The sequence below is a fragment of the Colius striatus genome, chromosome 3 (assembly GCF_028858725.1).
Source record: "Colius striatus isolate bColStr4 chromosome 3, bColStr4.1.hap1, whole genome shotgun sequence".
NCBI lineage: Eukaryota > Metazoa > Chordata > Aves > Coliiformes > Coliidae > Colius > Colius striatus.
In genome coordinates, this window is record NC_084761.1 from 92,647,047 (window position 1) to 92,662,714 (window position 15,668).

The following is a 15,668-nucleotide window of genomic DNA, read 5'->3' on the forward strand; positions in this document are numbered from 1 at the left end:
ATGATGTACAGTTGAGCTTTCACATGAGAGCATCTTCCACAACCTCTGTATAGCACAGTCCTTTTAATTTTACTAGGTTATTTCTGAAAGACCTCAGTAACTTAAACTGTCATTACCTTTAGATTATTGTCTCCATCTGACATTAGGAGATGATAGTACTTCTTTGGTAGTTGGTTCCAGTGATTAAATCATGTTGTGATCTTACACCTGATTTCAAACTTGGATCTTTCTGACTTCTGATTCCACACTGTTTCCTCCCTAAGCCTTTCTGCACTAGATTTATGAAATTCCTTGGTAAACAATTTTTCTCTCCTACCTAGCAAATGCACTCATCCCCCTGTTTTCTACCCATCTCCCTCCAATTTTTTTTAATAGCTTTCCCAAGGTGTGGTCACCAAAACTACACACATTCTGGTACTGATTGCTCCAGAGTCAAAATGTTTCATTTGCCTATTTTTGCTCATGCACATAAGTCACTTTTAGTAGAGCCTCACAGTTGCAGCTAGCACTTAGGTTGGTTATTAGCAAGCTGTTTCCCAGTGCATCCTCTACTCCTGCCTCAGCAGTTTTTGTAGCTGAGCAAATGACTGCACCTTATCCAACAATACAGTCTATCACACTAAGCACAGTAATAAATGACTACGCTAGAGTAATGCGACCAAGCCTCTAGAGCTTAAGATGCATCATTAGTCAGGGAGGGGAAAAAAAAAGGGGAATGTTGTCTTAGCTCTACCTTGGCCATTTTCTGTTGTAGCCTCTTCTAGGAGAGGTAAGGCAACTAACCCTGTATGAGCCCTGCAGCATTTGTCTAAGCAGGATCACTCTGTATACACACATTCACAGAAAGAAAACTCCTGTCACCTGGTAGAGTAATAAGAGAAAGTGTTAAATGTAAAGTAACATCTATACCTTGAAGGAATGTCTGACAGGAAGGCCATACAGTAAGAAAAATCTCAGAGGCATAACTGAAATGAAACCTCTTCTACATGAAGGTGATCTACAAGTGGTACCACCACTCTCCATCTAGATACAGTTTCAATCCAAGAATCCTTCTTGAATTACTAACCTTCTAGACTAAGTGTTTTGCAATAAATCAGCTCTGTTATGATACACTACAGGTAACCCATGTTGTCTAAAAGGATTGAAAAATAAAAGGCATTCAACATCACAGCACACTTCATGTTGTTGCCTTTTGAAGCATCAAGTAATTTGTAACGAGAGTTTGTTATTCTGCATTGATCTTGACTATTTCACATTTACATAATTCTAATTCCCAAAGATGCTTGAGACAAACTGCAGATGTAAGGCTGTTCAGGAATTACAGCACTTTGAAATTCAGATGAACACACCCAGACACTCATTATACCAATCTAGTGGAAGTTGCCATGCCTACGCTATGAACAGCCAAAATACATTTAAATGAGTTTCTGAGTTGTTCTTCTATAGTCTACTACTGTAAGATAGCTCAAATCAGTAGAAGTTAACATCCTGGAACCTTAAATAAAGCATGGCAGCTCAGGAGTGCCTTCAGATGTAGCTTTCTCAAGCGTCTTTAGTGTGTGAACAGCAAGTCACATGAGAATGACACAAATAGTTCTAGACAAAACACCTTTTGCCGCTCAGCATGTATTTAGAAAAATCAGCATGCCCACATTCTGCATGACAGTGAAGCAAAGAAATTTGGACAAATATCACTTGCCTATTTAGAACTTAAGTGTTATGAATATAAACTTGTTTTCATTAGTTTAATACATATTTATGTGTTTGCCTACAAGCCATTCTTGGACTACATATCTTAAAGAAGACTTCTACAGCTACAGTATAGATTGTTCAGAGAAATACTTATTCAGCTTTTATCTTTAATATCCATCACTCAAACCTAATTTCTTCTAAACATTCATATGAATTTCTCACTGAAGCAATCACATATTATTAACATCCATCCTGACCAAGTATCACAAGTTTACTGATCCAATGCTCTTATACCATATTGTGTACCTTTTTTGTTATTTGTTTTTCAGATTTAAGTTTAGATTGAAATGTCACTCCTAAATTTAAGTTTCCTATATTTAAGTTTCGCTCTAGATTTAAGTTTCCACTTCTAATTCACCCAACAATATAGGTTAAATATGAATAGTCATTTCAGGCCTTTGAGGAGATGACTGGTGGAACAAAGCTGTATCAAAGCACATGCTTATTTTTTCCATGCATACGTACTATCAGTCTGTTATGGCAATAGTCTACTCGTTCATGAAGTGGAATGCTGTTCTAGCAAAGCTAAAAGACTCAGTGGAGCACAGATCACACACCAGAAACACAAAAGCAATAATCTGCCTGCCCACTCCTCCTGATGTGCAGAGCTAGTTGCCGTTGTGGACATTCACTGACCACAAAATGCTTCTGTCCTGTATATCCCTCAGAAAAAGAACATCAGCTACAAAGATAAGAAACTTCTAGTCCAGTGAGACAGGCAAAGACAATCAGCTTCTTAAATAAGAAACTTTCCTTAAAATGCAAGCAGTTATGTGTTCAATAGCACTCGCTCTCCACTGTCAACAGCCAGGAAGTGAGCTTCAGTAAGAACTAAACAAATCATGTTTTAATCAGAATAGTATTATACTCAGGGAACATTTTTCTTTCACTGTAAGAATATTGTTCCTGTTTAGAATGTTCAAAAGTGTGGAGGTCATTTTCAATCTCTCTCTTTTTTTTTTCTCCCAGGGAAAAGAAGTCATTGATAGCAACAGTTATTCCAGGAAAAGATGATCTCAAAAAATGGCAGCTTCAGTGAGATATTCATAGAACCATAGAATGGTAGGGGTTGGAAGGGACCTTTAGAGATCATCTAGTCCAACCCCCCTGCAGAAGCAGGTTCACTCAGATCAGGTCACATAGGAACGTGTCCATTCGGGTCTTGAAGACCTCCAAGGAAGGAGCCTCCACAACCCCTCTGGGCAGCCTGTGCCACTGCTCCCTCACAGTAAAGTAGTTTTTTCTTATGTTTAAACGGAACTTTGTGTTCCAGCTGCATCCCATTACCCCTTATCCTGTTGCTAGCTACAACAGAAAAAAGGGATGCCCTAACCTCCTGCCCCTCACCATTTAGATATTTGTAAATGTTATGAAGATCCCCCCTCAGTCTCCTCTTTTCTAGACTAACAGCCCCAACACAAAAAGATAATTCACGAATCTTCTTCTGACCTCGCAGGTAAAGGATCTAATCCAGACCATTGTGAAACACTTTTCTAAAGTAAGAGATCTTTTAACTTTGGAGTTGACAAAAGGAACAATCATGTGCAAGAGTATGAAGAAGAGATCAGGTACTTGGTGAAAAGCCATGCAAGCTTGACCTGAATATCAAGTTTCTCTTATTTCCAAGGACATCAAATAAGACTTTATTATCTTCCATAACAGAATTCAGACAATGGAACACAATATGAATGTTGCAGGTATCTTTCACACAATCACAGAATCTTAAGGGTTGGAAGTGACCTTGAAAGATCACCCAGTGCAACCCCCCTGCCAGAGCAGGACCACCTAGAGTAGGTCACACAGGAACTCATCCAGGTGGTTTTGGAATGTCTCCAGAGCAGAAGACTCCACAATCCATCTGGGCACCCAAATACTCAGTTACATAGATCTATTTAAAATGGTTTTAAATTACAAAAATTGAAACTATGTGTTTATGCAGTAGAAAAGAGGAACAACTGGAGCAAACTGAAGAGAGGGGAGAATGGAGGATATTTTTTTCAGCAGCTAGTATTCCTTTTTTACACTAATTCAGTAATTCATTTTTATACTTATTTTAAAAAGTTTTTTAAACTTTTTCAGAATGGCTTTGCAATATCTGGCCTTTTGACATTTGCAGAGTTTTGATACTCTCCAAGGAATAACTGTTATCACAGATTTAGAAGTTTTGCTCAAGGAGGAAACCACTGACAAAAAGGGCAGATCTGAACTCACATTTCAAGAACACTTATCTTTTCAGGACTGCTGTCAGCTGGTTTAATAGTGCTAATCCAGGTGAACGGCAACAGTCATATGTGTGGCAAAAGAATACTCAAATTTCCCTGCCCACAATGTTCAAATGCAAAAAGCACACTGTGGTATTAATGCAAATGGCCAGTTAAGGAACTTTGAAGAATGATGCACTTAATTACTGACCCAAGAACATCAGTTTCCATAACTCAGAATGGCATGCATAACACATGATGCAAGATCTTAAGCAAGTTTTAAGCTACTGAAAAGTTAATTCAACTCATTCTCTTATATTTGCCATCCCTACAGTGCCACTGACCAGCCTCCCTGGGGGTGCAGTAGTACTTCTGTCCCTCATTGGTTTATATATGTCTGAATCCTCTGCTTCCTACTCCGACACACCGGCACTTAAATTTACACTGTTCCTCACAGAAAAAAAACACTGCTACTCATACATCTTTTGTACAGAAACAGAATTAAGGCAAATACATCCATTCTTTTACTAAACTGAACTAAGTAAAGACAGAGGATTTATAGCGTATGATAAGAGAGATTGCCAGCTTCAAAAATCTGCATTTGTCTTCATTCACATAGTCAAAACCCACTATGGCGGTCATAATTAAGCACAGAACATAGGACACTTTCTAGGTTTTTTTCCTTCCTAGTCCATTAAAAAAGGCGCTAGAAATCCATGAAATTTAAGAAAACAATCATCCCTGGAAGAAGCAAAGAAAGCACTACATATATAATCCAATTATGAAACCTACATATAAACAGCAACCAACTTCCTACTGGAAAGACCACATTTCCCAAACTAATTTGTCAATCGATGGTACAGAAGCCAGATAACATAATGCAGCAGCACACAGAATAACAAAGCTTAAGTTAACAGAAAACTCTGCCAACTAGCTGAAAATATGAACCTGCAGATGAAAATAAGCATTTTTATATTAGTGTTGCACTCCAAAGTAATAATAGAGTCAAAATAAGATCATTATTAAGTGTAAAAAGCTGATACTGATAAGCTTAATTTGTGTGCAATAACAAAAACTTAACATCTAGTTTTTCCTCTTCAATCCAAACTGGTTTTCATATTATTAAGGAGTCAGAAGATATCAAGAAAGTGTCCACAGCAGCATCCCCTCCCCTATATTTACTTTGGCACAAACATGACATTTCTGTCCTTGACTGTCAGCACTTACTTTAGTATTACTCACGTTTCAGTTTACTTTCCCAAGCTCCATTACTTTGTTTTAAAGACATTTTTCTTCAAAGACATATCACACAATTGCATGCTTATGGTTAATTTCTTATATTGCTGAATAACATTATGCTTCTAATATGCTGCATGTCAGAAGTTATGCCTAACTTTAGCAGTTATGAACCTAGCTCTTTAAACTTCCCTGTAATTTTCCACATCCAGCATTTCTTCTCATAGCTGTTTGCTTCCTAGTTTATAACCATGGCTTTTAAGTGCTTATCTTACATTACAAAGATTCAAGAGTACCGTTCCTATGAAGGTAGTTCATTTAGAAAGCAGACTACAACTTGTCCCAGTCTATCAGTAATTATTAGATGTGGACACTGTGGTGCACAGCTGATGTTTGAGCAAACTGCTGTGTATTATTGGCAAACATCTGGTTTGCATTTAGTCGCTGAAACAGAATGTTTCTAAGCTGTTTCCACCCATGAAGTACCTCAGTAGCTCCGCAGGTCTCAACATTCTGAAGCCATGCAAAGAACTTAAAACATGCAGGTTGAGACTTGCCTCCAGGACTGGTCTAACAGCTATGGAAAGATGCTTCACCTAGGATCCACAAGCTACAACTGAAATGGAAAGAGCAGATTCCTTCAACCTTTCAAATAGCAGCAAAGAGCACTTTGAGACATTTGGCCTGCAATTGCAGAAATGGAATCACAGAACAGTTGAGATTTGGACCTCTGGAGGTTGTGTAATCTCCTTGCTCCAAGAGTAGTCATCTACAACACATTACTTAGGACCTTGTCCATCCCAATCTGGGTTTGAATATCATCAAGTACAAGGAGATTCCACACCCTAGTATCAGTTGAGGAGTCCAGAACTAGATTCAGCACTCCAGATTGGTTCAACCAGTGTTGAGGGATTGGATCACCACCCTTGTCCAGCTGCTGATGCTCATCCCGATACAATCCAGAGTGTTGAGTTTTCTTTGCCACAAAAACACATTGCTATGTCACACTCAACTTGTCCACTAGCCTCATTTCTGGTTGGAGAACAAATTGAGCAAAAACCCAGATTTTTCGAGATCCTATTTAGGGTACAGTGCCTATTCAGTGGTAACAGTATTGTCTCAATATTGTCTCAATTAAATAATAATAAATAAATTGAGTAATAGCCATAACCAGGATCATCAATGTGATCCTGAACTCTGCAGTAGCAGAGACATTTGTCAAAGTTACAGTTGAGACTACAGTAAACAGAAAGATTACTTTGGATGAGAGAAGAATACCATGATATTTTGTTATCAAAGTTACATTATGAAGCATTAGAGAATGTTTCATTTTTCATATCCTTCAGCAAAGAAGGAACAAAAAGAAACAAGAGTAACTGTCTTAAGGCAGCAAACCCACAAATTCTGTGTAACAACCAAATTTCACTATCTTACCATTCTAAAAGCTGTTCATAATGAGTATCACCATAGAGTATGAGAGACTAAGGAAAGCCTATCCTCATTTAGCCAAAACATAAGCTTAAATGTCAAGTAAAATACAAAATTTCAGCCAACTAAAAGAAATACGGCCTTACTGTACTCAACATGGGCAACTAAGTTCTGTGTTATTCAAATTACTTTGATGTTATGCAAATAAAAATACTCAGGCTTGAAAGTAGAAGTTAAATAAGCTTATTTTAAGTTAAAAAAGCTTATTTAAAGCTTTTATTTTAGAACACAGAAGTTACTAATCAGCAAACCGAATGGAAAACTTTAAGGCTTCACAACTGCAGCACTTCGTATCACACGGCCCTGCAGTGTATCATGACAGACTTCCATGCTCATGTCTAAACCAAAGCTGAGCATTGCTTAATCAAGCATAATAGAACTTGCTGTGAAAGTGAAAATATTTCCATAGTGCGTTTTCAGCAGACTTAGTAGGTATGGTAACATGATGATTCAGCAGTAGATGAGCTCCTGCTCAAAACAAGGGGAAAGATCTACCAGAAGTATAGCTGACCATTCAGCTACAATTATACCAGAACAGTCATCTCAGTTTTTTGATGCACATGCATGGGCTATCTTTAGTGAGGCACAGCAGCCTCTCTTCAGTGAATTTCTTCAGGAAATTCTTCTTTCCTATTAATAGGAAAGATTAGGAAATTTCTTCTTTCCTATTAATAGTTTGCAACCCATTTATTTTCCTTCCACTCAACCTCCACCTTGTTTTCTTTTTGGTATTTAGTGAAATCACTGCTAGTTGATCAAGAACAGACAGGTAAAGCAGCCAAAGAGTAACTAAGACATGTGACAGAGAGGCTCCTTGTACAAGACAAAGAACAAATATATATGCTGTAATTTAACACCAGTAACAAAAATCTCCCACATCTCAGAGAGATGCATTCAAGTATGTCACCTAAGAAAGTACAAGCACCTACGTCACACAACAGAACTAAGCTCTGAGCATCTTTATAGCTGAAAGATTTTAAGTAGATGAGTTGCATATCTTCTGCAATCAGGAATACCCAAAGAATCACCAAGGATCAAATAACAAATGTCAACTGTATCCAGAAAAATAATGTTTTGCAAATTTAACAGCAAATTCTTAAAGAATCAGTTTTAATGTCCTTGGAGGTGTTGGAAGATCACATTGTGGATTCATTGCTCAGTGTAAAGAAGCTACATCAACGTGCATCAGCTCCAAACACTTAATAAGCAATTGCGAGATCAAAGTGAAAACAACTAGATAACCACTGAAAAGTGCCAGCCACAGAATAATAAATGGCAAAACAAGCAAAACAGTAAAAAGTTGCTACAGACCATGCAAGACATACTGACTACTAAAACCCCCAATTGTATCAAGATTTATTTTCCAAAGTACATGCCAGCTTTCCTCTTGGTGCATGAAGCAGTAGGATGATACAATAAAACAGTTGTTCCTGCAATCAGCATATGCTGTTCTGCTCAGTCTGGTCACCTACACATATCATTTAAGTGCAGCTAGACAGATGGGAAGCTCCACCAACTGCTTAATCAGCAGCCTAAAGGCCTCTAACAAGAAATTCTGTATGACATTTGAAAATTACTTAAAGTTTTAATAGGGCAAGGTGTTTATCTAAAAGCATTTAATTAGTGACTAGAAGTTATGTCTTCAATTGTGACTTATTAAATACATTAAAGCACAATTTACATCAAGTAAGAAGAACAGGGCGAAAGAGCTTAACAGATAAACATTAGCACTAATGGCATACTAACACATTAAAATAGCTTCTACAGGGCTAAACCAGCTTGTTCTTATTTGCCAGCTTCCTCTTTACTGTCATTTTATTAGTAAGTTAGTGCACATTGCTACCAACCTCAATACCACTTTGTCTTGCTAGTTTTACAGCTGTATTGTAGTAGCCACAGCGTAAGAGGTGTTCCACCATCATACGATCCATACGTTTCTTCTTCCACATGTTTGCAGCAGCTGGCTGGTCACTACTATGTTCTTTGAGATGTTCAATCCTACGTTTGCAGAGTTTTGCACTTTCATCTTCAGCCTGGATTGATTCAACTGCCTAAAAAGTAAAAGTTAACAGGAACAAGTAAGAGCTACACATTTCCAATTTACTTTTAAAGCAAAATACACTAAGAATCGTTTGTAATGATTTGATACATGTTATATAGTTATAGAAATAGCATTTCTTTATTTAGAAAGACAATTCCATTGGCAGCACATAAGTTTCACTGTGGCTGGTCCACTTCTGAGATATTCTTGCATATAAACAAGTTTTGACTTATTTGACATTATGAGTATATGCATTTTTTCGCTTAATGTGCAGTCAGTCCCAAAAAACACCACCTTCACAACTACAGCAGCAACTGCTGTAACAGTCTTCAAAGAGCTTTGGAAAGGTTTGCAGTCATCTGGTCCAAACAATTGAAAATCATGAATTTTCACCCCTAACCTATGCATGGCTTCTTCTTCAAGCAGCTGTCCTTCTGAATTAGTTCTGCTGGGGAGTGATGTAGAGTAAACTCATGTTACTTCTAATGCACTGGAGCCATTTTAATCAGTCATGCAACAATGAAAACTGTACAAACATTTGGCCTCTTGGCACCCTGAATTCAAGGATCTTAGTGTTACTTTTCAAAAATTATCAGCTTAGTCAAACTGGTATTATTTTACCTAACTGCTACCCTGGAAACACGGATCTACTGTTGGGCCTAACTTAGGAAAGTGACTTTGTCCAGAGGAAAGCAGAATGACTAACTAGATATTGGTATATCTAGTGCATCACACATCCCTCTGAAAAAACCCTCCACAACATTTTATTTTCTAAATTAAAATCCAAAACACTCATGTCATACTTACTTTGCTTCAGCCTTCAAGTTACATGGCTATGCTGCAAATGTTACCAGACAATTTTATTAGACATACCGTAATTCAAAGCCAGCTGACTCAGTGCACAGCACGTGACAAGTGTGGGTCATGCCAGGCTACAGAACACAAGGAAGCTTGCAGTGCTTTTATATGCTTGCTAAGGTAAAAGCAAACCAGAAGATGAGAGAGGCTTAGTACCTCTCCCATCTGCAATGTATCACTAGTGATGCAATTTCAGGTTGTGTTGCCTTACTTGGGGTGACTTTAAGCTTGCTGACTTATGTATGAACACTGCACAGCTACGGCAACAGGAAAGTTCACCCAGGTTTGCCAAACAAGTCTAGACCAAATAACCTTGCCAGCTTTTAGCACTTTGCACTCTATGCTGGCATGGTTAACTTCCCAGCTCTGGAAGCACTGGGTGGTTCTAATTGTTTTTACCATGCATGCTCATTTACAGATGACTTCTGGAAGGACCACTATTTGAAAAGCAAGGTGAAATAAATGAAAATTTGTGCAAGAAAAGCCTACTAAACATTTTATCCACTGTGATGATTTAATCCCAGGTGTTAACTAAGACACTCACAGCCACATGCTCACTCCCTCACACTGGGATGGGGGAGAGAGATAGAAAAATGAGAAAATCCATAGGTTGAGATACAAAACAGTTTAACAGGTAAAGCAAAAGTCTTGCTTGCAAGCAAAGCAAGACAAAGAATTCATTCACTACTTCCTGTGGGCAGGCAGGTGTTCGATCATCTCCAGGAAAGCAGGGCTCCATCACAAGTAATGGTTACTTGAGAAGACAAACCCCATCACTCTGAACATGCATCCCCCTTCCTCCTTCTTCGTCCAGCTTTATATGCTGAGCATGATGCCATATGGAACGGGATATCCTTTTTGTAAGTTGGGGTCAGCTGTCCTGGCTGGGTCCCCTTCCATCTCCATGTGTACCCTCAGCCTCCTCATTGGAGGAGTAGAAAAGGTGTTGACTCTACTTGTGTGATCTCTGCATTATCAACACTGTTTTCAGTATGACTTCCAAACATGGCCTTATGACAGCTACTATGACAATTTACTCTATCCCAGACAAAATCTGCACACCCAGTTAATACCTCACTCTGATTTGGTCCTCAAAAACAAATTCAAGTATTTAAAATCCTATTCACTCTACCACATAGTCTTTTACTCAAATGCATGTAAACATCTATAGCTTGAGTTACTTTTATCAAAGTCTGAGTTATTTCTGTTACTGAATTTAGCTTCATTTTGTAACATACGGCTTAGAGATTAGCATTTTGTTCAAGTTATAAACTGAGTTGTTTCCTATTCAGCAAACACTAACTCAAGCCAAAACCCACTTTCACTTGCTAAATGTCTGCAGTATTATCAGATATGAAGGCAATCTCGAGAATTATTCTGAATGCAAGGAAAAGAATTCAAGGCAGTCAGGGATGAGGTTGAGCCCCTTTTCATTCCAAAAGGCTATCCTTGTCTGGTTTTGTATCTGAATTTATACAGCTCTTGCTGGTTTTTTTTCATCCTTGTACTCCGTTCAGAAAGGCTCTGAATTCTTTTCAAAGTGCTCTGAGGCAAGTCTATCTGGACTTGCCCTGCTAGACATTAATAGAACTTGAGGGAACAAGTATAATAAACAGGATATAAAGAGGAAAACACAAAGGCCTAGGTTTCCCCAGGATCTTTTTCAGAATTTAAGAAACCTGCTGTGTTGAAAAGCTCTTTTAAGAGTGAGTAAGGTGTTAAATAAAGGGATCATCTAATTCTATTACAGCCATCTCAGCAGTTCATCAGATCCTTGTCTAAACAGAGAAGAAAACAGAGATCCCACATGGGTCCAAAGGCCCTAAAGAAAACAATCATTTTGCTCAGGGCAGAGATTACAGAGAAGGCAGCTGGAGTTAAGAGATTGGAACAGAAACAAGACCTTTGTTTTTCAGATGACTTTTACTGTTAAATAGATTTTTTTGCCTTTTGTTCTTTGAGCAGCTAGCATTTTCCCCACAGTCTTACAAGCAGTCAAAAACAAATGAGCAATTACACTAAAATGAAGCCTTGCACCCAAAACATTCAGCAATGCCTTCAGACACACCCCCGCAGCCAGCGGAAGATTTAACAAGTAAATAACTTACTCCTCCATATCATTACTACACACCTACAAGCAAAATCTAACACCTCTTTCAGAAATAGAGAAAGAAATTACTGCTAAGTAAGAGAGAAGTGAACAAAACATATCCTTCAAGACTTCTTTAAGTCTCACAAACACAAGATGAAAACAGCAATTATATTTATGAAGTCTTTTGCAGAACAGCTTTTCAACAGCCAGCTAACCTGTTCAAGCAGAAAACCCCAAATCAACCTATATGACAGTGTTATTTTCCTGTTATGAACCACCAAGGTATTTTGATGCTTCACTTAATGTAATCTCAAGATTTATATCTGTTGGTTGTTTCATTTAAGTTTTAATGAAATGACTCTGCTACCATTTGTTTCATCTATTTTTGGAGAAGCACTACTCTAAAGCCAGGCAACAGAGCTGTTTTTATTTTTCTGCAAGATTTGTTTCAAGTAAGTGTTCTGATGAGTCTCAAGATGAGTAATATTTAATCCAAAATATGGATGGCTTATACTACACAGCGTGTTTTAAACTCATTCTTCTTAGAAAGACGTAGTTAAGGCATGAAAGTTTCGCTGTATTTCATAGAAGCCTTCTAAAATGCTTTTAGTAATATTTCCTAAAAATGTCCCAACCTACAAGTTCAGAGTTCATAAAAAACATTTTAAGTAACAATCCAGGGCAACTCTCACTCTTCTGCAAAGAAGCCTCAACACTGCATACAACTACTCCCCCACTGGGGTTTAAACATTTTTCAGACTCATCTTCTACCTTTTTTTTTGCTCCTCAAGTGATCAATTAATGCAACTGCACAAACCTTTTCATTAGATAAGCAGGAATTGACAAAAATCAATTTCTTTTGCTACTAAATCTTTTCTATGGGTAGAAAAAATCCTTTGCAGGACTATAAAACCATATTCATTTCACTTGTAAGCAGAGGTTTGCTGTACTTAGTCATGGAACACCAAGTCAAGTTTCATAAGGGCAGTGAAGCAAAATATAGGAAGTTTTGGTGTTTTGCTGTGCATTCTAAGGCCTTTGTTTACAGTGCCAGTAACACCTCAGATCTTGACAAGAAAATCCAAGCACACAGCATTGCAGAAAACTACTGCTGTTAACTTTCTAAAGACAAAGCAGTCACAAGGTAGAACCCCACTTACCTTTCGTTTCAGAACACTGAGTTTTTCAACTACTCCATCCAGGAGACTAACAACTGAATCCACAGCAGGACAACTGCTCAGCGTCTTCTCCAGCTCTGCCACAACCATTGTAACGTGGCTGGTCTCTCGATCAATGTTCTTCTGTGCAGCTCGAAACCGTTTGTTCAATGTTTCATATGGCACCTACATGAGAAATACCAAATCATTAGAATTTCTAGATTACAAAATATTTGGTCTTCTGGAGTTCAATCAGACTGATGATTTTATCTGATGTAGCCAGAACACTATCTAAGTTCCAGGACACATAAGTCATTAATTGAACTTGACTATTCACATCAAAGCCCTTATTAAGTCCTCTCATCAAGCAGCTAAAGCTTCTAAGATGATGAAAAAACAGTGTCAGGAAACAGAAGCTGACAGATTCTTTTCTGATACCAGTTTCACCTATTCTGCTTTGACTGTAGCAAGGCTTGATGGAAACAGCTCAGAGAGAATAAAATGTAAAGACAAACTTATATCTAAAAAAGGAATGCTACAACTATAAGATCACTCTTCAGAAGACGGCGTTTAAGGTCACATTTAGAATCATATTATCATTTCAGGTAGAAGAAAACATTAAGATCATCCCCATTTGTCCTGGCCCTATCAACCAATAGACCATTTCCTTAAGTGCAGCATCCTATCTTCTCTTAAACACCTCCAGGGATGGTGACTCCAGCACATCCCTGGGCAGCCTGTTCCAATGTCTGACAACCCTTTCAGTCAAGAAATTCCTCCTCATATCCAGCCTGAACCTCATCTACTGCAACTTGAGGGAGTAAGACAAGAAGGAATTTCTTCCAGGAATTCATAAGAGAAGAGAAAGTTACACTTGAGAAAGCATGTATAGTGCAAATTAACCACTGAAAAATTTATACATAGTACACCAATGGTTATTCATAAAATCTAACAGGTCTCCTACCTACTTCTGCCCAGGAAAGACTATTTTATAATATTAATTCCAGCAGAACTACGATGAATGCTAAAATTAGGTTCTCTTTCAATGAAAAAAGCCTAGACTCTGTGAAACCTTCATCTAAGGTTTCATTCCTTAGCTTAGAGACTAACAGGTCTTGGAGGGTTCCTGTCCTGCTTGTCCTACGTCTTTATGAGACAGTCATATCAAAGACCATTAAGGACATGCGGAGCAGTCTACACCTGGTCAAACTTTAGGGTATTGAATAATTCGGGAAAAGCTTAAAGTAAATGTTAAGCTGTTCCCATCAGGTTGCTTCCACTGCAGTGACAGTGAAAGTAATTTAGACTGTCAGTGGTATAACTTCACAGAAACAGGAACTTTTTGTTCTAAAGACATTCTAGTGTTATCCACTTAATTCACCCATTTCTTCTATCTTGAAAGAGTCTATGGCAAGTTCTTTCGGGGAGTTTTGATAACCTTGATTGCTTTTTCATTAATCAAAGACATGATGTAGCTAGTAATTAGATTACACATATCAAAGGTAAAACAGGAAATGCAAACCACTGTTCTGTTTGGTACAAACAGAATGGTATCAAGTATATGTTTGATTATAAATCTTGCAAGTATATAACTTCTAATTAACTATATCAAGATTGCCTCCATTTTCTTCCTTCACATCATTTGCAAGCAAGAAAGAATCTCCTGGGTCCACTCTCCTTTAGGGCTCTATTAGGAGACAGATTACCACATAACCATAGCAATTAACAGACAGAGATATACTGAGAAAGTTTAGGGTCAGAGCATGGAAGATGAGCCAAAGTACTTGCTTTCAAAGACTTTGTACAACTTGTAACACCTTGGCCTGATATGTAGTAGAAGTAGAACGCAAGGGTATTCCTGGTAAGATATGAAAGGGCTCCTCTTCTCTCACAAAGAGTGAATTTATCTATGTGATGTTTTTTAACATCTCAAACTAAAATCTAAATAAATCACAGAACAAATCTTTGCCACCAGAAGTATTGTTTTCTTTATACATCCTTTCCCTAAAACCTCAGCATTCTCACTCCCACACTCAAACACACAAAACATCACAATTAATAGGCTTCAACTCCTATTTAATTGTCTATATAACCATTTTTCATACTATCTTTAGCTCTTATTTTCTTTATTCCTTTCCACAAAAAAGACAGAAGGTTTTAAAGCCCCATAGACAACATAGGTGTTTTGGAGGGACCTTATTTTGACATCTCATACTTTTGAACGTAGAAGCTTGTTTACAGCTCCAAGACTTGATGCCAGACAGCACTAAGACAACTTCTTTCCTTTTTTCTCCCCCTTCATTTTTTCTTACTATTAATTGAAAAAACCCATATCCTTCAGTTAGTTGCACCTAGTGAGCTTAATTTCTGCAAGTACATTGCTAGTCAGTTTTCCTCACCAGAGGAAAAGCTACATCAATCACAACTTTCAGAAGCTAACATTGACTTGAGGTATCTGTGACCGCAAAAAGTATTTTCACTGAATTTTGAACAGTGAGTTGAACTGGATGCAGGTCTAGTAAGTCTGAAAAAAAAAAAAAATCCAGCTTTAGTTCTCTCCTTTCCCTAGCTTCTTATCTGCACAAAAGGGCAAAACCACTTCCCATGCTCTGTCTCTTCAGTGTGTGAATTTCTGGCACAATCTGTGTTCGTATGACATGTAGAACAATTGGACTTGCAATTGCAGCTGGCATCATTAAATATAATTTATAATGTGTTGAGGTGCAATAGGTTTTTGAATCTTTAGCTCTTTTTTCCTACCCTGAAAAAGATTTGAATATCCTGTGTGGAAGAGGCTAGGAGTTGAACTGTTTTACTAAGCACCCTGAAAGCATATACAAATA

General features: G+C 37.8%; 1 protein-coding gene across 3 annotated transcripts in view; it reads right to left on the reverse strand.

Moving 5' to 3' along the window:
* Nucleotides 1-15,668, reverse strand: part of MAEA (macrophage erythroblast attacher, E3 ubiquitin ligase) — a 53,650-nt gene that overhangs the window by 22,969 nt on the left and 15,013 nt on the right. For all 3 annotated transcript variants that reach the window (XM_061993868.1, XM_061993867.1, XM_061993869.1), the window contains 2 exons: nt 12,829-13,011; nt 8,525-8,728 (listed from right to left, as the gene is read on the reverse strand). In XM_061993868.1, the coding sequence (XP_061849852.1) occupies nt 8,525-8,728; nt 12,829-13,011 (387 nt within the window). The remainder of the gene's footprint in view (nt 1-8,524; nt 8,729-12,828; nt 13,012-15,668) is intronic.